This window comes from Rhinoraja longicauda, chromosome 17 (genome assembly GCF_053455715.1).
Source record: "Rhinoraja longicauda isolate Sanriku21f chromosome 17, sRhiLon1.1, whole genome shotgun sequence".
Taxonomy (NCBI): Eukaryota; Metazoa; Chordata; class Chondrichthyes; order Rajiformes; family Arhynchobatidae; genus Rhinoraja; species Rhinoraja longicauda.
The window spans coordinates 7475443-7497560 of NC_135969.1; the positions used below are offsets into that span (position 1 = coordinate 7475443).

General features: G+C 46.7%; 2 protein-coding genes across 14 annotated transcripts in view; one reads left to right on the forward strand and one right to left on the reverse strand.

Annotated features, from left to right (window-relative positions):
- The window catches only part of atp2b2 (ATPase plasma membrane Ca2+ transporting 2), a 1022617-nt gene that overhangs the window by 189075 nt on the left and 811424 nt on the right, over positions 1-22118 (reverse strand). The window lies entirely within an intron of this gene.
- Positions 1007-20722, forward strand: LOC144601588 (uncharacterized). Its single transcript, XM_078413797.1, has 5 exons — positions 1007-1140; positions 7331-7397; positions 13550-13656; positions 17368-17568; positions 19411-20722. The coding sequence occupies exons 1-5, from the start codon at positions 1071-1073 to the stop codon at positions 19488-19490; spliced, it is 525 nt and encodes a 174-aa protein (XP_078269923.1). The 5' UTR covers positions 1007-1070; the 3' UTR covers positions 19491-20722.

A 22118-nucleotide genomic window follows, 5' to 3' on the forward strand; every position in this document is an offset into this window, starting at 1 on the left:
TTCGCCCACCCCGCGTCGCGGACATTTCACCGTCCGGCGATTTCTCTCTGCTGGGCGGGGGCTTCAATGTCGGGAGCCACGACCGCCCCGACGTGCAGCAGCAGCGGCAGCGACAGCGTGTTCGCCCGCCCCGGATCGCGGGGCTTGGGTCGGCCCGCTGCGGACCTTTCACCTTCCGGTGCGGCCTGCAGCCACAACAACCTGACCGCGGGAGAAGACAGCAGGGGAAGGGAAAAGACATTGTGGCCTTCCATCACAGTGAGGAGGGACTGGAGGAGACTCACTGTGATGGATGTTTCTTTTTTTTGTGTGTTTTTGGGGTTGTGTAATTTGCCTATTTTAATGCTTTATTGTGTAATCTGCCTAATTTAATGTTTTATTGTTGGACTGTGGGTGACTGAATTTCGTTTTTTTGGATGACAAATAAAGCTATCTTGAATCTTGAATCTTGAATCATGGGAGGAATAGATCGCCGAGACACACAGAGTCAGTTCCTTCCTACAAACTCTTCACTTCTGTCATCGGCCATATAATAACCTATTGGCAGGTCCTTTGCAAGGCCAAACTTGAACTAGTTAGTGATTCAACCATTAGAGTCTCATTAACTATCGAAGGTGTCACAAAATGCTGGAGTAACTCAGCGGGTCAGGCAGCATCTCAGGAGAGAAGGAATGGGTGACGTTTCGGGTCGAGACCCTTCATCCAAGTCTCATGAACTGTCCTCATTTAGTTTAGTCGAAACAGTGAGTTGAATCTTCAAGAACTGCAGCTTCCAGCAGGGGGAACAAAAGCAGTTTAATGACTGTTGTTTTCATCATGATACGTTGGAGGGCACCTAATCAGATGTAAAGCACTTTGGTCAACGTGGGTTGTTTTTAAATGTGCTATACAAATAAAATTGACTTGACTTGACATCGTGCCCTGCAAGATGACTCTGTCATAAAACAATTTCCAAACGAAACTGAAACTCCAAGCACTGCACACTAACTTTCTCATTCTGTTCTTCTGAGCACACCGGAGGATCACGTTAACTGAGGTCTGAAACACAAGGAATAAACTGGAAAGAAAATATGGCCATAAAGATGATGAGCTTGCAGTCGATGTGTTGGCTGATAGCCTGCCTGGCAATTCAGCCTTCTGGTGAGTTTGGAAATAAACTTGCTCCATTCCATTCTTAATTTAAGGAATACGTTGGAGAATTTATTGAAAATTTCCCGCAATATGGTAACATTTTATTCTTGCGCAAATTATGTCGCCATGATGTTAAAAGTGTTAATACGTACAGTAGAGCAATAATTCTGGAGTAAGTTCAAGAGAATTTTCTTAATAATTAAACTACCTTGTGATTTTCGAAAAGACTGTTGCATCCGATTGTATTGCATTGGGTGGCACCGTACAAGTGCGGGCAAGTAATTCAATTGTACATTGTACATTGGCAAAGGTACAACATTTTTACTGAACGAAAGTGCTTTAAAAGTTCTGAAGTAAGTGCAAGCAACAGAGTGGAACTTGACAAGGTTCATTTTCCTTCATTTGTTTAATAGTCAGCATCGATTAGTACGCAAACATTTATTCCTCTCATTTGTTTTCCAGTTGGTACAGTAATCGGTTATCTTCAACACACAAGTCTCTCAGTTCTTTTAATTCTATGTCACCTGTTTTTTTAAATCTTTTTGTGAAGGAAAATTGATTTTTCTGATTTACTCTTTGTATACACCTTATCAATATTTTTTTAAATCTCAATTAATCTCAATTTTTAATTAATTCAATTAATTTAATTAATTTCAAATTTTAATCTCAATTAACACTCTTTGTTCCAAAACTCCCCCCCCCCCCCCCCTCCCCACGTGTTTATAAAGTAATTCATTCAAGCTAAAATGTCCTTGCAATGTTTCTGTAATGGGAAAGGAATTGCTCCAAGTTTCTGGAGTGGTTTCAAATTCATCGGTGAAAGAGCAGATCTATCCACCAACCTGTCCACCACAATCGACCTGCTTTCCAAACTAACTATTGAAACCCAGGGTTGAGTTTCGAGGTTTTCTCCCTTACCTGAGAACCATCTGGTTTAGTTAGAGATACAGCACGGAAGCAGGCCCTTCGGCCCACCGAGTCTGCCCCGACCATCGATCCCCGCACATTAACACTTCCCCAGCACACGCTAGGGACAATTTGCACATGCACCAAGCCAATTAATCTACAAACCTGTACGTCTTTGGAGTGTGGGAGGAAACCGACGATCTTGGAGAGAACCCACGCAGGTCACGGGGAGAATGTACGAACTCCATATGTACAGCACCCGTAGTCGGGTTGGAACCCGGGTCTCTGGCGCTGTAATCGCTGCAAGGCAGCAACTCTACCGCTGCACCACCGTGACCGCCGCCAACTCTCTGACAACTTATGGAAAGTTACAGGAATATTCAGATCCTGCCACTGTGGCCTTTTACAAAAGACCTTTTTTTCGAGTTCCAGGTCATGTTAAATGTTATATCAGTCTGATTTGCATTTTCCATTCTCAGTTGCAATTGAAGTTTCAGAAATCGTCAGACTCTCCCCTGACTGTCCAAAACACATACGCGTTCAAAAATTTAAAGTCTTTTAAAATATTCTCCCAAGTTTGTTGATCAAGCATTAAGTCCACAAAATCTTTAGGGATGCAGGGGAATGAGATGAAACATTGCACAATATCCCATTCAAATGGATTCAGTTTGGAAGCCTGTTTTTGTTTAATATAATATCAGACAAATGTAGTCACATTGAGATTTTAGACCTAACTCCTCACCGGCCATTTTTCTGGCACCAATAGCTTTCTGAGATCATAAAATGGCCGAAAGGAAATTCATGTGAACCTCTGGATGAAAATGTCACCTTCCTCCTTCTGAATAAACAGGCGATAACATTAGACCACAGCTTACGTTAGTGTATGCAAAGCATGGTGAGAGCACGTTTAGCCCATTACAAAACCACAAGACCACAGATACCAGAATTAGAAGGGTCCCGACCCAAAACATCATCTATCCATTTCCATCCACTGATGTTGCCTGACCTGCCAGCAGTTAGTTATTTACCCCAGTCCAAAAAGATTACCTGGCCAAATGCCACTTTCTAGCCTTGCAGTTCTCAACTGTTCAATCTACCAATTTTTAAAACAAATGAAGGATTTTGCATCCATGATCCTTCCAGGCAATGATGTCCAGCCTTAAACGACCTTGTGAGAGAAAAGATTTTTCCTAATCTTCCCTCAGATCCTTTTTCCAGTTGTTTTAATTCTCTGTCGCCACATTTTTGCTCTTTTCCTGAAAGGAAATGGATTCTTCTTATTTACACTATGTGGACACATTATCAGTTTTTGTTGTCCTTAATTACGTCCACTCTCAGCCTCCTTTGTTCCAAAAATTCCCCACCAGTCTATAAAATACTTCATCCTTGCACTGTTTCTGTAATGGGAAAGGGATCGCTCCAGGGTTCAGGGATGGTTTCAAATTCATCAAAGTGCAGATCTATCCACCGACGTGCTCACAATGTTCTCAGTGTTCTCCAAGCAGGCGTTTGATACCTGAGGGAGAGGCCTGTGTTTCCAGATTTTCTCCCTCACCTGAGAAACCGCTCCCTTGTCTGACAATAGACAATAGGTGCAGGAGGAGGCCATTCGGCCCTTCGAGCCAGCACCGCCATTCAATGTGATCATGGCTGATCATTCTCAATCAGTACCCCGTTCCTGCCTTCTCCCCATACCCCCTGACTCCGCTATCCTTAAGAGCTCTATCTAGCTCTCTCCTGAAAGCATTCAGAAAACTGGCCTCCACTGCCTTCTGAGGCAGAGAATTCCACAGATTTACAACTCTCTGACTGAAAAAGTTTTTCCTCATCTCTGTTCTAAATGGCCTACCTCTTATTCGTAAACTGTGGCCCCTGGTTCTGGACTCCCCCAACACTGGGAACATGTTTCCTGCCTCTAGCGTGTCCAACACCTTAATAATCTTATATGTTTCAATAAGATCCCCTCTCATCCTTCTAAATTCCAGTGTATACAAACCTAGTCGCTCCAGTCTTTCAACATATGACAGTCCCGCCATTCCGGGAATTAACCTAGTAAACCTACGCTGCACGCCCTCAATAGCAAGAATATCCTTCCTGACATTTGGAAATTTGTGGGAATATTCAGACCCTGCCACTTTGCTGCTTATGTCATCACAGAATGAAAAGATCACGTAATTAGGGAAGATTCTTGACTAGTTTAGTTTAGTTTAGAGATACAGCGTGGAAACAGGCCCTTTTGGCCCACCAGGTCCGCGCCGACAAGCGATCCCCGCATATTAACACCATCCTATAAACACTAGGGACAATTTTTACATTTGCCAAGCCAATTAACGTACACACCTGTACGTCTTTGGAGTGTGGCAGGAAACCAACGATCTCAGAGAAAACCCACGCAGGTCACGGGGAGAACGTACAAACTCCGTACAGACGGCGCCCGTAGTTGGGATTGAACCCGGGTCGAAGAACCCCGACTCAGTCTGAAGAAGGGTCTCGACCCGAAACGTCAACCATTCCTTCTCTCCTGAGATGCTGCCTGACCCGCTGAGTTACTCCAGCTTTTTGTGATACCTTCGATTTGTACCAGCATCTGCAGTTATTTTCCTACCCTGCTCCCTAACTCCATCATTCTATGGCTCCAAGGGTTAGTCCATGGTGTTCTATTGTAGAGGTAAGATTAGGGCTGCGCAGTTTGGTTCAGATACTTGATGTTTGTAGGAATTTAGCTGTTCCTGAACCTGGTGGTCTTAGACTTTGGGATTCTGTACCTCCTTGCCGATGCTGGCAGCAAGAAGAGTTCCTGGCCTGGATAGTGGGGTTTTTGAGCCGGTGCCTCACATAGATGCTTTTGATGGTGTGGTGGGCAGTAACCAAAGATACTCGAGGAACAAGATGGACCACTCCGTTGAAATGGCCCATACTGAAGTGTAGTACGCAAAGGAGCCATTTTAGTAGTCAAAACCCGCTGTTCGTTATGCCTCTCGCAGTGTAATCAGTGTTGTGGGGGAACAGTATGTGTGATGACACCATTAAAATGCAAAATACATCTCATCTATCAATTCACAGATTTTTGTTATTTTTCTTTTTAAATGTTTCTGTAAGTTTCTGCCTAAAATGGCGTCATGACATAGTACGGTTTTTAGGGTGGAGTGGTCTATCTTGCTCCTCGAGTATCTTTGGCAGTAACTGTGGAACGAATGGTTAGACGACTTTTCGGGTTGGGACCATTCTTTGGACTCTTATCCTTATTTCAGATCAGGGTCCTTGGTGTTGTTGACATGAAGTCCGAGGTAGGGTCTCGACCCGAAACGTCACCCATTCCTTCTCTTCAGAGATGCTGCCTGAGCCGCTGAGTTACTCCAGCATCTTGTGTTTATCTTCGAATAACATCATAACCCTTGCCCTGTCCCGTCCCGATATCAGGTTTGTTATTCCTTTCCCCATCTGCTTCCATCTGCCCATCGCCTCTCTCTAACCTTGTTCTATTTATCACCTTCCAACCTCCATCTCCACCTTCCCCCTCTCATCTCCACGTTTGCATCTGTCAGCCCAATTGGTTCCTTATTTGTTTGCACCGATTGTCCACCAGCCTTTGCTGAAAGTCGCCTCCCTCCCATTCCTTGCTCCATCTGCCCATCCTCTCCCACCTACCTTGGGTTTTCCACCATCACCTGCCAGCCCATGTCTCACCCTTCCAGTTCAAGAGTCAAGAGCAAAGAATCAAGAGTGTTTTATTGTCACTTTTCCCAGATAGAACAAAGAAAATCATACAGCAGCTCAACAGAATATGTAAACATAGTGCACTGGAAACAATATAATAAACCAGAAAAAAAGGTCTGTGTGTGTATATATATATACACATACATACTCACATATGCAAATACACACATATACATATATGCATACCCATATATATATATATATATATACGTACATACACATATACACATAAATATACACACACCTAAATAAACATACACACACACACACACACACACACACACACACACACACATACACACACACACACACACACACACACACACACACACACACACACACACACACACACACACACACACACACACACACACATAAAAAAGCAAACAAACAATAATAACAATAGTAGTCTATGTTCAGAGCTTATTTGAGGTTGTTGTGCTTAATAGCCTAATGGCTGTAGGGAAGAAGTTGTTCCTGAACCTGGATGTTGGTTCTATAAGATCCCCCCTCAATATTCCAGCATCTGCAAAACTATTGGGTCTCTAAAATCATTACCTTATTTATTTTTTTGAAAGGCAATTTTGATATTGATCTGCAGAAAATGTGAACTTTTGCTGACTATTCCTCTAGCTTTAAGTTGAGTTGAGAGGTTGGACACGTAGTTGAGTGGTACCAGCTCTTACTTCATGTCAACAATCAACATAGACAGCGATATGTGGGATACCAAAGCTGGTGGATGAAAGGCAAGGGCCAGGGGAATGCAATCCTTGTTCTGTCACGGGAGAGAGGGGGCGGAAGCAGAACTACGGGACACAGAGCAGATGTGGGTGAGGAATTCAGGGATCTCTTTTGACAAGGCGAGAGAGCAGCGAGAACTCCCATTCAACATGGGGTCCATAAGATGGCACTTCACTTAGGGTTGCCAACTATCCCGTATTAGCCGGGACACCCGTGCCTGTGTCCCGTATTAGGCCCTGGGGGGGGTGCTGTTGGCCCGGACACTGTAGGCCCGAACACTGTAGGCCTGGACACTGTAGGCTCGGGAGCCTCTCGCTGTGGGCCCGGACACTGTAGGCCCCGACAGTGTAGGCCCGGATGCCCGGGCGCCACCTAACGGAGGTTGCTTAACAAACCGCCTCCAGGCCCGGGCGGCCCCCATTGGTGGAGCGGGAGCACGTGGCCGCTGGCTGGGTGAGGTCACGTGGGGCGCGGGGTGGTGACGTCACCCTTTGTCCCCTATTTGGGAGTGAGGAAGATGGCAACCCAACCTTCACTAGAGCCTCAGACTAGACGTCAATCTCTGAAATGCTTCTCCAAAGGTTATGGGGGTTATGGGGGTGAAGGCAGGAGAATGGGGCTGAGAGGGAAAGATAGGTCAGCCATGACAGAATGGAGGAATTGCCACGATGGGCCGAATGGCCTAATTCTGCTCCTATGACTTATGACTTTATAAACCCAAAAACATTTGACTCAGAGGCTTGGCTAATAGTTTCTAGTTTTGTACTAATAGTTATTGCATAAGATCAATTTGATTTGATTTAAGATCTCTGTAACGTCTGTATTACTTTGTCAGCTGCATACTCCAGCGTAGAGTGCAAGTTGGGTTGGGACGGAGTGACCTGCACGGAGACTAACTACGTGTAAGTAACCAACAATATTGGATGCTTTGACTCTTCTTTGGTTTTTATGAGTTCAAATTGTTGCATCAGAGAATTGGATGAAATCTACAAAATACTGTGTTTTGGAATTAGATTTATAAATACATTATGTCTAAATCGTGGCTTCCACTGTTATTTTATTTCTGAGCTTGGTCTGAATTGGTCTAGGCAAAGAAAATAATGCAAGGCTCACAATTCAGAACAGTTTATTGTAACCCAATCTAATGCCACATGTAAAATACATGAAAGCGCTGACTAATGGTATTGCACCCAATGTTACATGAAATTACCAAAGGTCTGATCTAAAACAGTTTGGTTGCATTTGGCATGCAAGCTACCCTTTTAACTCCAACATTGTTTATTCTTTAATTCTAAATGTAGTTACACAGCATTCACCATGTTGACCACTTGAGATTGATTAGTAGGACTAGATGTTACAACCCCTAAGGTTTGCACTACAATTGACTGGTGTTGTTCTTGGGGGTGACCACTAGGTGATGTTGCTACCATTCAGACACATCTTCAGTTGTGTACCTCAACGTCACTGGGTGTTTTGGCCTTTTATCACAAGACACCCTCAGTCGAGGCAGGCCCACCGCAGGGTGATCAGCCCTGGGTGTGTGTATTATGGTTAGCCTCTAGGTGGTCACGTGGCAGCCCAGACAGTATCTTTTCTTTTCAGCTACAGCCAGTGACTGCTCCGTTCGGCGGCATTTGCAAGTTCTTTGATTGCCCTCCTTTGGGCCTGCCCTCTGACTCCAACTTCCCTCAGGAGCCTTGCAGTGGAACTGGCTACAAAGCCCCTGCACCCCACCCCCACTGGACACACTCTTACACTCCAACCTTGCTCCTCTGCCTCTACTGCAAGGTTGGAATATCTCAGCCTTTTCCTTTCAAATGCCTCATCCACAGCCTCCTCCCAGGGCACCGTCAGCTCAATGATGTAAACACGCCGACAGGAGTTGGACCAGAGGACGTGGTCTGGTCGCAGGTTGGTAGCTGCGATTTCAACTGGGAAGGAAAGGCTCTGGCCTAGGTCAACCCGCATTTCCCAATCTCTGGCTGCACACAGTGGGCATGAGTTGAGAGGCGAGGTGGTAGTCTTCCGTTTCTCTCCTTCCCGGATGAACGATTGGATTTGCGGGAATGTTAGCTGGGCATTGATAGGCATGGCGTTGGTGGTAACTCTCTTGCACTCGAGTGCAGCTGCCAAACACCTCAGCACCTGGTTGTGTCACCAGGTGTATCTGCCTTGTGTTAGGCTGGTCTTACAACCGACCAGGATGTGCTTGAGGTTTGCTGGAACTGCACACAGGGGGCAGGCTGGATCCTCTCCCAGCCAAAGATTTAGGTTTGTGGGAGAGGGAAGGACATCATATATGGCTCTGATAATAAAGCTCAACATACTTGACTCCATGTTCCACAGCTCACTCCATGTGATCTTCCTCCTCTCAATGCCATCCCACCTCATCCAGCGGCCTTGCTTGGCTTGAGATATAGCTTTGGCACACCTGGCTGCTTCTTCTTGGCGGCGCACCTCCTCCACCACCTGGTGCCGACGTTCAGCTGGAGTAGCCTTTTGCCAGGTAGGTTTCATTGCTCCCAGGCCAAAGCCCCCTCGGCCTTGTTGGACATGGCCCACTATGTCCCGGTGTCGGAGGGCAGATTTTGCGTCCTGTACCACTGCTGCTGGAGTCCATTTCTTCCCTGTTTGCTATGGTTGGAGCGACACCTCTAACTATTGGGTCCCGGGATTCTGTTAGTGTCATGTCCAGCCTTGTTTTGGCGCATTTGAATTCCTCCACCAGGCTTGAGACTGGCAGTGAGAGGGCTCCATTCCCATAGAGTCCTATGCTGCTGAGGCATCTCGGTAGCCCAAGCCATTTCCTCACTTGTGAGTTCACAAGTCTCTCCAGCTGGTTGATATGGGATAAAGTGACCTCGTAGATGGTAATTGGCCACATGAGTCGGGGCAGCAGACCGAATTGAAAGCACCAAAGCTTCAGCTTCCCTGGGAGAGCAGTGTTGTTGATTTGCTTGAGGCCACTGATTGTATCCTGCCTGAGTTGTTCCACCTGCTCTGCGCCCTTGAGGTGTGCGGTGTACCATCTCCCGAGGCTTTTGACAGGCTTCTCCAGGACAGTTGGTATTGTCTCGTTGTTGATGCGGAACCTTTCGTCAGTCAGCCGGCCTTTGACGATGGAAATACTGCAGGATTTGCTGGGTTTAATCTCCATTGTTGCCCATTTGATGTTTTCCTGGAGTTTATCCAACAGGCGTTTGGTGCATTGCTTTTGTTGTTGTTATAGTGGTCATGTCATCCATGTACGCCCTGATTGGAGGAAGACGCAGCCCACTCTTCAAGCGTTCCCCTCCGACTACCCATCGTGATGCTCGAATGATTAGCTCCATTGCCATGGTAAACATCAGAGGAGAGATGGTACAGCCTGCCATTATGCCTATCTCAAGGTGCTGCCAGGCGGTGGTGTTGTCCTGTGTTGTGATGCAGAACTGGAGGTCCTGGAAGTAAGCTTTTACCAGCTTTGTGGTGACCTCTATGACCTGGAAGAAGTTAAAAGCTGCCCAAAGAGTCTCATGGGGCACTGAACCAAAGGCATTGGCAAGATCTAAGAAAACCACATGCAGACCTCTCTTTTCTTTCTTGGCAGTTTGTATCTGGTGCCAGATGACATTTGCATGTTCCAGACATCCTGAGAAACCACGTACCCCTGCTTTCTGCACTGATGTGTCAATGAAGTTGTTGCTCTGCAAAAACGCTGAGAGTCTTTGGGCCACAATACCAACGAAGATCTTTCCTTCCACATTCAGAAGGCTGATCTGGTGGAATTGGCTAATGGTTGAAGAGTTCTTTTCTTTGGGAATTAGGATCCCTCCTGCCCTTTGCCATGCCTTAGGTATGATTCCTTTCCCCCACGCCACTTTCATTAACTTCCAGAGGTATTTCAGGACACCAGGGGTGTTCTTCTAGAGCCTGTATGGAATGCCATTGGGACCTGGGGCTGATGCTGATCTTGCTCGTTTAACTGTGTTCTCCACCTCCTTCCATGTAGGAGGCCTTGTGTCCATCTGGTGCTCAGGTGGATGAATAGGTGGCATGTCGTCTGGAATGGTGACTGGCTTATGCCTCAGGTTGTCGGAGTACGTCTTCCTCAGGTGCTCCTCTAGTTCCCTTACAGGTACTTTCAGGATCCCACTCTTCTCCTTGACAAAGGGGCTTTTGACAAACTTATATGGATCTCTGTAAAAGCCTGTCCTCGCCCGTTCTTTCTTCTTGTGTTGCTTTCTCAGGCATTCTGCTCTTCGCAGGATTGCCAGGCGCTGCTTTCCTTCTGCCTGCAGTGCCTCGAGCCCTTCCCTTTCTGCCTCTGTGGCCTTCCTCCACTGTTTTCTCAGCTGCCTCCTTTCCTTCACCAGTCTTTTTATCTCCTGCTGCCTCCCGGACTTGTACTGGAGTGATAGTTCCTTCTGTGTCCTCTGTTTCTTGACCTTCACCCCAAATCTCTCCGCCCCATAGTTGTTTATGATGTCTCCCATCTTCTCCAGTTTTCTTTCTACACATCCCTTCAATCCTTCCAGAAGATGGATGAGGTCAGTGTTAATGGTCTCCCACTGTTTCCTCAGGCAGGATTTAGGCCACACGATTTGAGGCTTTCTTCCTTCCATCTTCCTCTCTACCGCAGACTGTGGCTGGTTGGGCTCTGTACTCGTGTCCGTTGGTGGGACTATACTTGGTTGAGCTTCGCCTGGGGTGCTGATACCCTGTGGACTGTGGTGATTATCCTGCCACTGGGCTTCACTCGACTGATTTGACCTACCTCTTAGGAAGTAATGGTCAATGCGAGGCCCCTCACCAAGCTCTCAGGCACTTTTTCATGCTCTGGTGGATCTTGAGACCCTTCTCTGATGTTATATTTTCCCAGCCACAGATGCAGCTTCGTAGCTTGTGTCCTGCCGGCGCTGCTGCTCTGTCAATTGCTGTGCCGGTTGTTTGATTCATAGTCGATTCCGTTACTGGGTCTGTTGCCGTGTGGTCTGTCGATGAGTCATCTTCCGCCCCCGCTCTCGCAGACTCAAGGGGTATTCTTTTTCTTGACTTTTTCGTAGCAATATATGGGTGGAACTTGCACGATAATTGTTGCAAAGTGCCCCTTCCAACACTTTAACCCTTAGCTCAGCAACTCTCTCTCTCTCTCTCTCTCTCTCTCTCTCTCTCTCTCTCTCTCTCTCTCTCTCTCTCTCTCTCTCTCTCTCTCTCCTCTCTCTCTCTCTCTCTCTCTCTCTCTCTCTCTCTCTCTCTCTCTCTCTCTCTCTCTCTCTCTCTTCTCTCTCTCTCTCTCTCTCTCTCTCTCTCTCTCTCTCTCTCTCTCTCTCTCTCTCTCTCTCTCTCTCTCTCTCTCTCTCTCTCTCTCTCTCTCTCTCTCTCTCTCTCTCTCTCCATCTCCCTTCCCCTCCCCTCCCCCTCTCTCCACTCTTAATTTATAACCCCCAAATCATACTTGTGATGATTTAATTAAAGCAGCAGTTTTAATTTATAACCTCCACTCGGGGTCAGACTATCAGCATAACAAAAGCTGTTAGCAAATGCTTCCACTAAAGGAGTACAGATGTACAGTAGCTACGCCACAGTCATGTTGGTCTGCATGTCATGCCTAGTTACGTTGAAGTCATCACAATAGGCCAAGATAACGGCCAGGTAAAAAGATCTTTAAAAATCAATAAGTATATCCAGAGTTTGCTTATCATCTTCAAAGGTATATTTTATACGTAAAAAATATGTACAGGCAAAACAATACATTCTTTACAATAGCAATACAATACAATAGACAATAGGTGCAGGAGGAGGCCATTTGGCCCTTCGAGCCAGCACCACCATTCATTGTGATCATGGTGATCATTAACAATCAGTACCCGTTCCGGCCTTCTCCCCATACCCCCATACAACACGATGTGGTGGGACTTTATTTATCCCAGGAGGCAACTTGATCTGCCAACAGCCATAAAACACAAGACACATGAAACATGAAACTGAAGGGGCGAGTGGACAGGATTGGGGATGTGCAAAGATTGGGGGGGGGGGGACTAGAGTCACCCAGCAGCAACCCCCCCACCTACTGCAGCCACCCAGAGTGACCCAGCAGCAACCCCCCCCCACCTACTGCAGCCACCCAGAGTGACCCAGCAGCAACCCCCCCACCTACTGCAGCCACCCAGTGTCACCCAGCAGCAACCCCCCCACCTACTGCAGTCACCCAGAGTGACCCAGCAGCAACCCCCCCACCTACTGCAGCCACCCAGAGTGACCCAGCAGCAACCCCCCCACCTACTGCAGTCACCCAGCAGCAACCTGCCCACCTACTGCAGCCACCCAGCAGCAACCACTGCAGTCACCCAGCAGCAACCTGCCCACCTACTGCAGCCACCCAGTGTCACCCAGCAGCAACCCGCCCACCACTGCAGCCGGTGCCTGTCACATCTGTGTCTCAGGTGTGTAATAATGAAGCAGAAACAATCCGTGCTTCGGTGTAAGGTCTCGTTCCTTTGGACCAACAGCCCATCCCAACCCTTTACTTATGCTCAGCCTTGCTCTCAACCAAAAACAAAACCACGGGAGTTTAAGTACCCACACCATGCCCATCCCAATGACCAAGTGAGTGATGGTCCACTGGGCAGCATTGTGGCTCCACTCTCTCTCTTCAGCATTTTATGTTCATCAGTTCATAAGTGATAGGAGCAGAACTAGGCCATTCGGCCCATCAAGTCGACTCCCCCATTCAATCATGGCTGATCTATTTCTCCCTCCTGACCCCATTCTCCTGCCTTCTCCCCATAACCCCCGACACCTGTACTAATCAAGAAGCTATCCATCTCTGCCTTAAATATATCCATTGGCTTGGCCTCCACAGCCTTCTGAGGCAAAGAATTCCACAGATTCACCACCCTCTGACTGAAGACATTCCTCCTCATCTCCTTCCTGAAGGAACGTCCTTTCATTCTGGGGATATGACCTCTGGTCCTGGACTCTCCCACTGGTGGTAACATCCTCCCCACATCCACTCTGTCCAGGCCTCTCATTTCCTCTCATTTTAATTAATCTTCCCTTCTATTTTCCATAGGCAGAAGATATTAATTGGAGTTGGAGTGGTGGGGGGCATCATTGTGGTTGCACTGCTAGTATGGTGCTGCTGCTGCGCCCTTAACAGTTCCACACCTCACCAAACGGGTGAGTAACTATTCTGGCTGGGGTTTATTATTGTCACCTGCCCTGAGGTACAGTGCTTATGCGCCATGCAATCGAATCAGATAACACAATCAGAGAATACAGTCAAGCCAAAAGTAAACACAAACGATAGAACAAAGAAAAATACCGGAGTGCAGAATATGTAAGAAAATAACTGCAGATGCTGGTACAAATCGAAGGTATTTATTTCACAAAATGCTGGAGTAACTCAGCGGGTCAGGCAGCATCTCAGGAGAGAAGGAATGGGTGACGTTTCTTTAGTCTGAAGAAGGGTCTCGACCCGAAACATCACCCATTCCTTCTCTCCTGAGAGGCTGCCTGACCCGCTGGGTTACTCCAGCATTTTGTGAAATAAATACCTTTGGAGTGTAGAATACAGTTTATTTACAAGTGGAACAGAGATTTAAAAGCATGAAGCAATTGTAATTGTGTCAGATGATAGTGCTTAGTGTTCAGTGTGTTTCGTTTATGTACCAAAGGACAGTGAAAAGGCTTTGTGTCGCCTGTTATCCATTCAGCAAATAGACGATGCATGATTACCATCATGATGCCCACAGTGAACAGATATACAATAAAGAGAATAATCTTTAGTGCAAGATAAAGTCCAGTAAGTTCCATTAAAGATAGTCCAAGAGATCAGCTTCTCGTGGGGAGGACCGCATCAGAACAGTGGGAGTCATTCAAAGGGTTGCTTCTGTGACTGGAGGCCGGTGTCCAGTGGGGTGCCGCAGGGATCGGTGTTGGGTCCCTTACTGTTTGTAATCTACATTAATGATCTGGATGTCAACGTACAGGGCATGATCAGCAAGTTTGCAGATGACACGAAGTTAGGGGGGGTGGTGAATAGCGAGGAAGGGATCTGCAAGCTGCAGGAAGATATAGATGAGATGGTCAGATGGGCGGAGCAGTGGCACATGGAATATAATCCTGAAAAGTACGAGGTGATGCACTTTGGCAGGAATAACTTGGAGAGGGAGTACACCATGAATGGAAGGACCCTAGGGAAGACAGGGGTACAGAGGGACCTTGGAGTACAGGTACACAAGTCCTTGAAGGCAGCAGGACAGGTGGACAGGGTGGTCAAAAAGGCATATGGGTTACTGGCCTTCATTAGCCGGGGCATCGAATATAAAAGTAGGGGGGTAATGATGGAATTGTACAGAACACTGGTGGGGCCACAGCTGGAGTATTGTGTACAGTTCTAGTCACCACATTATAGAAAGGATGTGATAGCTTTGGAGAGGGTGCAGAGGAGATTCACCAGGATGCTGCCAGGGATGAAGGGCCTCGGCTATGAGGAGAGACTGAGCAGACTGGGGTTGTTTTCCCTGGAACAGAGAAGGCTGAGAGGGGACATGATCGAGGTGTACAAGATCATGAGGGGCATAGATAAGGTAGATGGCGGGGAACTTCTTCCACTGGTGGAAGGTTCAACTACGAGGGGACATAGATACAGGGTAAGGGGAGGGAGGTTTCAGGAGGATGTGAGAAGGAACTTTTTCACCCAGAGGATGGTTGGAGTCTGGAACTCACTGCCTGGGGTGGTGGTGGAGGCGGGAACACTCACAACATTTAAGAGGCATTTGGATGGGCACTTGAAATGCTACAACATTCAGGGCTACGGTCCAAATGCGGGAAAATGGGATTAAAATTAGACTGTGTTTGGTAACGGGCGGCACGGACACGATGGGCCGAAGGGCCTCTTTCTGTGCTGTAGGACTCTATGACTCTATGAGTCTTCAAAGAGGTAGATGGGAGGTCAGGACCCGTTCTCTCGTTGGTGATGGGATGATTCAGTTGCCTGATAACATCTGGGGAAGAAACTGTCCCTGAATCTGGAGGTGTGCGTTTTCACACTTCTGTACCTCTTGCCACCGTGACTTTCCGACACACTAGTTCACAAAGCTGCCATTAAACTGATTCAATTGAACGCTAACAGTCCACCTGTACAGAATGTGGACATGGCAACAAAAGAGAAACGGGTCGGCTATTTAGGCTCGAATGTCACGCTATCTTGAATCTCGACACACAGCAGAGAGACGATTGATCCACACAATGGGTTAGTTGCATCACTGCCAGATCCATCAATACTTAGATGATCGCAGCAAGTGTCACCTACTGTGCCTAATTCTCATCATGAGAACAGCATTGCAGGGATGAAAGCAGGGTGGAAGGTGCTCTAGGCATTGAAGACAGACACAAAATGCTGGAGTAACTCAGCGGGACAGTCAGCATCACTGGAGAGAAGGAATGAGTTGAGACCCTTCCTTAGACTGAGAGTCAGGGGAGAGGGAGAGAGAGAAAAGGTGTGAATACGGGACATCAAAGGGGACGAGGTTCAAGGAGAATGTAGAATGGATCATTGTCAGCTTGAGGAAGGTGACAACGAAGCACACAGAGATAAAATTTAATCTGGGGGCAGTCAGATTGGTTGGAGAAGTAGGATAGGGTAGGGATGGAGAGAGAGAGAGAGAAAGCAAGGGTTACTTGAAGTTAGAGAAGTCGATGTTCATACCGCTGGCGTGTAAGCTGCCCACATGTAATATGAGATGCTGTTCCTCCATTTTGCGCTGGGCCTCACGCTGACAGTGGAGGAGGCCCAGGACAGAAAAGTCAGTGTGGGGATGGGAGGGAGGGGGGTAAAATGTTTGGCAACAGAGAGGTCGTGTAGGTTTAGGCTGAGGTGTTCAGTGAAACGATCACCGAGCCTGCACTTGGTCTCGCCGATATACAGGAGTCTTCAGTGCAAACCAGCATCTGCAGTTCCTCCCTACAGATTCCACTGGCAGTCAGGGGGAATGCCAAGCTGCCTAGAACCCCTGTCCCACTTAGGCGATGTTTTAGGCGACTACAGGCAACTAGGCTGTCACCACACAGTTGCCGGGGTGTCGCCTGTACGGCCGTGAGTCGTCTCCAATGAGTCGTAGCGTTTTTCTGGTCGCCGCTGGATTTTGAATTTTTTTTTAAAAATCGTCGACTGTTGGTTTGACGCCAATGATCGTAGCGTGACGTCTCCTGACGGGGTCGCTGTTGCAGGTTGTCGCCAGGTTGTCGCCAGGTGACGTAGGTTGTCACCGGTGCTGACTTCGTTGAATTCCATTGGCGACGACCTACGTCAAACCAACAAACCAACAGGTACCGGCGTCAGAACCGGAGGCCAAAATGACGTGAATTGTCTTCAGTTGTCGCCGACACGGTCGTAGATTGTCGGGGGTAGATGTAGGTTGACTTCGGTTGTCGTAGGTTGCTGCCTGTGCGGTCGTAGGTTGTCGTAGGTGCGGTCGTAGGTGGACGTCCTGAGTCGTGACGATTGGGTCGCTGGCTGTCGGTAGCTTGCCGTAGCTTGACTAGGTGGTAGGTTGTTGTAGCTTGTCGTAGACATTGTCGTAGACTATTGCAGTCACCGGCTGTCGCCTAAAAAACCCGCCTAAGTGGGACAGGGCCCTAATTAGGAATTCTATTGTAAAGAAGCTGCCACAAGATGGTTGCACTTAATGAGCTTGCACTTAATTCTGTGATTTTCTATAAACATATTGGCCTCAAATCTGTTGCCACAGAGTGCACTGGTCAGGCATCTCGACAGTGATTATGCGAGATTTTGCTTGCATATTCCAACCAAACATTGTCAGATAACTTTTGGCCGTGGATAGTTCCTTTTATTTAATTAATGTTGGTCTCCTCTTGTTCTTTCAGCTGTTGTCAACACCACTGCTGCAACTGTGGTGCCGATGGGCTATGGACAACCTGTGTCGATGTATCCAGGCTTCCAGGGGTACCAGCCAGTGCCTCTTCTACAGTCCCCTGCACAACTGCCCATGAATGCGCCCCCTTGCTCCTATGCTTACCCACAGGCAGGCCAAGCACAGCCGCCTCCATACAATCAGGCAGCATCTGGTAAATAAATGTTGCACAACCATGTCCAGATCGACAGACACAAAATGCTGGGGTAACTCAGCGGGACAGGCAGCATGGGTCGAGACCCTTCTTCAGACCGAGATTCGGAGAGGGGGGAACTTAGAGGAGGGAAAAGGTTGGGAACAAATCAGAGCCCGCACCGATGACTCAGGATAGGTGAAGCCCACAAAGGTCCATTGTTGGCTGTGGAAGAGGTGATAAGAAAGGGATTTGAACAGTAAAACTGGCAGGATTACTAGCATGGGGAGGGAAGGAGAGAGAGGGAATGTAAAGGTTACTTGAAATCAGAGAAATTCATATTTATACCTCAGGGCTGTTCATAGGTTCATAATTTGTAGGAGCAAATTTAGGACATTCAGCCGATTAAGTCTACTCTGCCATTCAATCATGGCTGATCTATAATTCTCTCTCAACTCCATTCTCCTGCCTTCTCCCCATAACCTCTGACACCCTTACGAATCAAGAATCTGTCAATCTCCACATTAAAAATATCCATTGACTTGGCCTCCACAGCCTTCTGTGGCTATGAATTCCACAGATTCACCGCTCTCTAATTAAAGAAATCCCTCCTCATCTTTCCAAAGGTATGTCTGTCCTTTTATGCTGAGGCTGTGACCTCTAGTCCTAGACTCTCCCACTAGTGGAAACATCCTCTCCACATCCACTCTATCCAAGCCTTTCACCATTCGGTAAGTTTCAATGAGGGTTCCCCCCCCCCCCCCCCCCTCATCCTTCTGAACTCCAGCGAGTAAAGGCCCAGTGTCGTCAAACGCTCATCATACGTCAACCCAATCATTCCTGGGATCGTTCTCGTAAACCTCGCCTGGCCCACCCTTCCTCAGATATGAGGCCCTTCCTTGCGGAGGATGTAGCCTATCCTCACTGACAGGGGGTGGCATGAAATCTCAGGTGCAGGTCGTCGTGGCTGGATGCATAAATCCTTTTGGGGCTTTTCAAAGGCATCCGGACCACAGGTTGTGTATACAATCCTAAGATCCTGGCCAGTAAAATGTTTGCCTGCACCTACACCAACTTGCTACTGAGACGGTCTGCGTCCATTGTGGGTGGTTGGGGAGGAAGCCCATTGGTTGGAGATGGGAAGGACCTGGAGTATTGATGAGCCAGTCTAGATTTGTACCACCCCACCATTGACAAGTCCAGTATAGTTTGGGGTCTGGTGACGCCACTCCCATTTACTTACTGATTGCTCAAGTAAGTAAGCCAAAAATAACAGGCGGTGAGGTTAATTATGTGTCCTTAGTTTACAGTTATTCTCCAATTATCTTCTAAAGTGTCATGACATAAAATGGCCTGTAAACATGATTTACATTGATGGGTTCAATACACAGTGAAGAATTTGGGGAAATTTGAACCCTTTCACTTACTTTCGCATGCACAGTTAACTAAATAGCACACCAACTGTGCCAGAGAGGCACGGCGACGTAATGGTAGAGCTACTGCCTTACAACGCAAGAGACCCCGGTTCGATCCCGACTACGTGTGTTTGTCTGCACGGAGTTTGTACGTTCTCCCCGTGACTTGCGTGCGTTTTCTCCGAGATCTTTGGTTTCCTCGCACACTCCAAAGACATATAGGTTTGTTGGTTAATTGGCTTGGTATAAATGTAAACTGACCCTAGTGTGTGTAGGGTAGTGTTAGTGTGCTGGTGTTAATGTACAGATAGGCGTGGGCTCGGTGGGCCGTAGGGCATGTTTCCGCGCTGTATCTCTAAACTCTAAACTGAAACTAAACTAAAGTTTATAGGCTGTTTTGCCCATTATTTGATGCTAACATTTCATGACTTTGCTTTTATTGTAACAGGTGGACGACCTTCGCAGGTTCCGACCGGAGGCATGAATGATAATCCAAAATTTTTCAATACAGCGCAAACCAACATATGAACAAAACTACCAGCCACACCCAAGAAATGCTTCTGCCTGCTTTCATCCCTCCCAATATTCGTTAACCAAGTCCAAGGCTGAGTGAGATAGGAGAGTTCAGAGAAAATCTAAACAGAAGTTGTGCTAGAAAAAGTTAGAGAAGAGTACTGTCAGAACAAAAACAACTTTAGAAGTTAACACATTTGTCTGTCTCTGTCATGTCTGTCATGTAATTCCATTATAGACAATAGGTGCAGGAGTAGGCCATTCAGCCCTTCGAGCCAGCACCGCTGGCTCACTATTATAATAGTGATGCTCATAATAGCATCACTATTATGGTGAGCAGAAATGTCTTTCTACCTAATAATGTCTAGTCTGAATTAAGGTCCTTGGTCCTTAGCACAAACTGAAGTTCCCTCCCTGACCCTAATTTCTTTGTTACCCTCAGACTTGGCTGCTTTAAGGCACTCCTGCCTAACATTTTACACGCAGACTCCATGCAGCTTAACGTCTAAAACTCTGCTGCCTCAAATCTAAACTTCCCATTACGTTTTCAAATCCGCAGGGCGATTCCTTTTCCTGACACCATCTATAGCTTCCTATGGGCCTTCTTCAACACCCTTGGTCCCATTGAATACAAGGCTCACAGATTCAGTTGCTCCACTGCAGCGTGCTTGCCTTCAGGTGCCTGGGGATAAACTCTCAGGCTTGCTTTTCTTCCTCGTTTACTGGCTTTAAAGTGCTCATTTAAATCCACCTCTTTCACCATGTTTTTGGCCAGATGTTCTACTACTGTGTTATTTTTAATGGTTAGTGCAAAAGCAGAGAACTCCAACTCAGACTTGGAGCTGTGTCACTGACTGTACCTGTGATGTAGACAAATCCGGACCGTGGGGCCTGGTAACTTATTCAAGGGAAGTCCAACTTCAAAAAGGGGCTCAGGCTAAACTGCCCAAATGAATGATAAATATTCCCATCTTATTTTCTTGCTTTCATGCTAACAATGATGAAAAAAAGGTCATCTTACAATAATAGGACTTGTTACATTCCTGAAAAGATTATTATAGTTAAAGGTCTTTAGTTCTACTGTTTGTATTGTTTGATACATTCTAGCTTTTTGGCATGCCTCATAAAACAGGTTATATGTAGAAAAACATGTTGGGTTCAGGTAAAGTAAGCAAGTAAGCTGGATTTCATCTGTGAGCTTAACAGTAATAAGATGGTGACACCATGTTTTGCGTTAGTTTACGCTGATTTTTGATTTCGCAAATTTAAAATCTGTTTTGATTTTTCAGATTTATGCTTCTTTTAATAAACTTCTTTTTAAAATATTCTTAATCAGACCTTGTTGCCGATTTTGACTTTGAGGTGTGTTCCAGGGCTGCTCTGCTTGACAATAATATGGGCGGCATGGTGCCAGGGACTCGGGTTCCATCCTGACTACGGGCGCCGTCTGTACGGAGTTTGTACGTTCTCCCCGTGACCTGCGTGGGTTTTCTCCGAGATCTTCGGTTTCCTCCCACACTCCAAAGACGTACAGTTATGTAGGTTAATTGGCTGGGTAAATGTAAAAATTGTCCCTAGCGGGTGTAGGATAGTGCTAATGTGCGGGGATCGCTGGTCGGCGCAGACCCGGTGGGCCGAAGGGCCTGTTTCCCCAATGCATCTCTAAACTAAACTAAACTAAACTAATATAAAAAGATAAAATGATTAACTTCCTGTGCGGCAATGAATCATCTTAAGAAACATGTCTAAATACTCTTGATCTGCAAATAGTGCAGAGTTTCTTCACCACACGGCTATGAATAAAAATAGGTGTCCAAGACAAAAAGAACATTAATACCCATTATTCACAAACCCAGGATGTTCCAGAGACCTTTGCAGCTTCTAAAATATTATGTGCTCTCTCTACTGTAAAGTGGTAAACTTCATAATCTATTACACAAAGCAAGTGCTACAAAAGTTAGAAGATACAAGACCATATCATGTTTTTTTTCATTGATGTCAGTCAGGGAATTAATATTAGCCAAAACATTTGGGGAGTTCTGCTCAGAGTGATACAATGTGGAAACATGCCCTTCGGCCTAACTCGCCCACACCGGCCAACAATGTCCCAGCTACGCTAGTCCCACTTGCCTGCACTTGGTCCATAACCCTCCAAACCTGTCCTATCCATGTCTCTGTCTAACTGTTTCTTAAACGATGGGATAGTCCCAGCATCAACTACCTCCTCTGGCAGCTTGTTCCATTCACCCACCACCCTTCTCTTTGAAATTGTGCCATTGAAACGAATGGGGACTGAGAATCATAGCTGATGGTCAGGATGGTGACTCACACAGAGTGGAACTCCTATCCAAACTCTATTTACACTAATGTCTCTGGACTGGTGCCTGAAACCACAACTCCTTGGCAGAGAGGCAGCCATTCCATTGGGATTATTAATTTTCCATAATCAATGGTAGAGTTGCTGCCTTACAACGCCAGAGACCTGGGTTCAAACCTGACTATGGGTGCTGTCTGCACTCCAGTTTCCTCACGTACTACAAAGACATGCAGGCTTGTAGGTTAATTAGCTTGGTATAAATGTTAATTGCATCTAGTGTGTGTCGGTTAGAGTTAGCTTACCAGGACTGCAGGTCAGCGTGAACT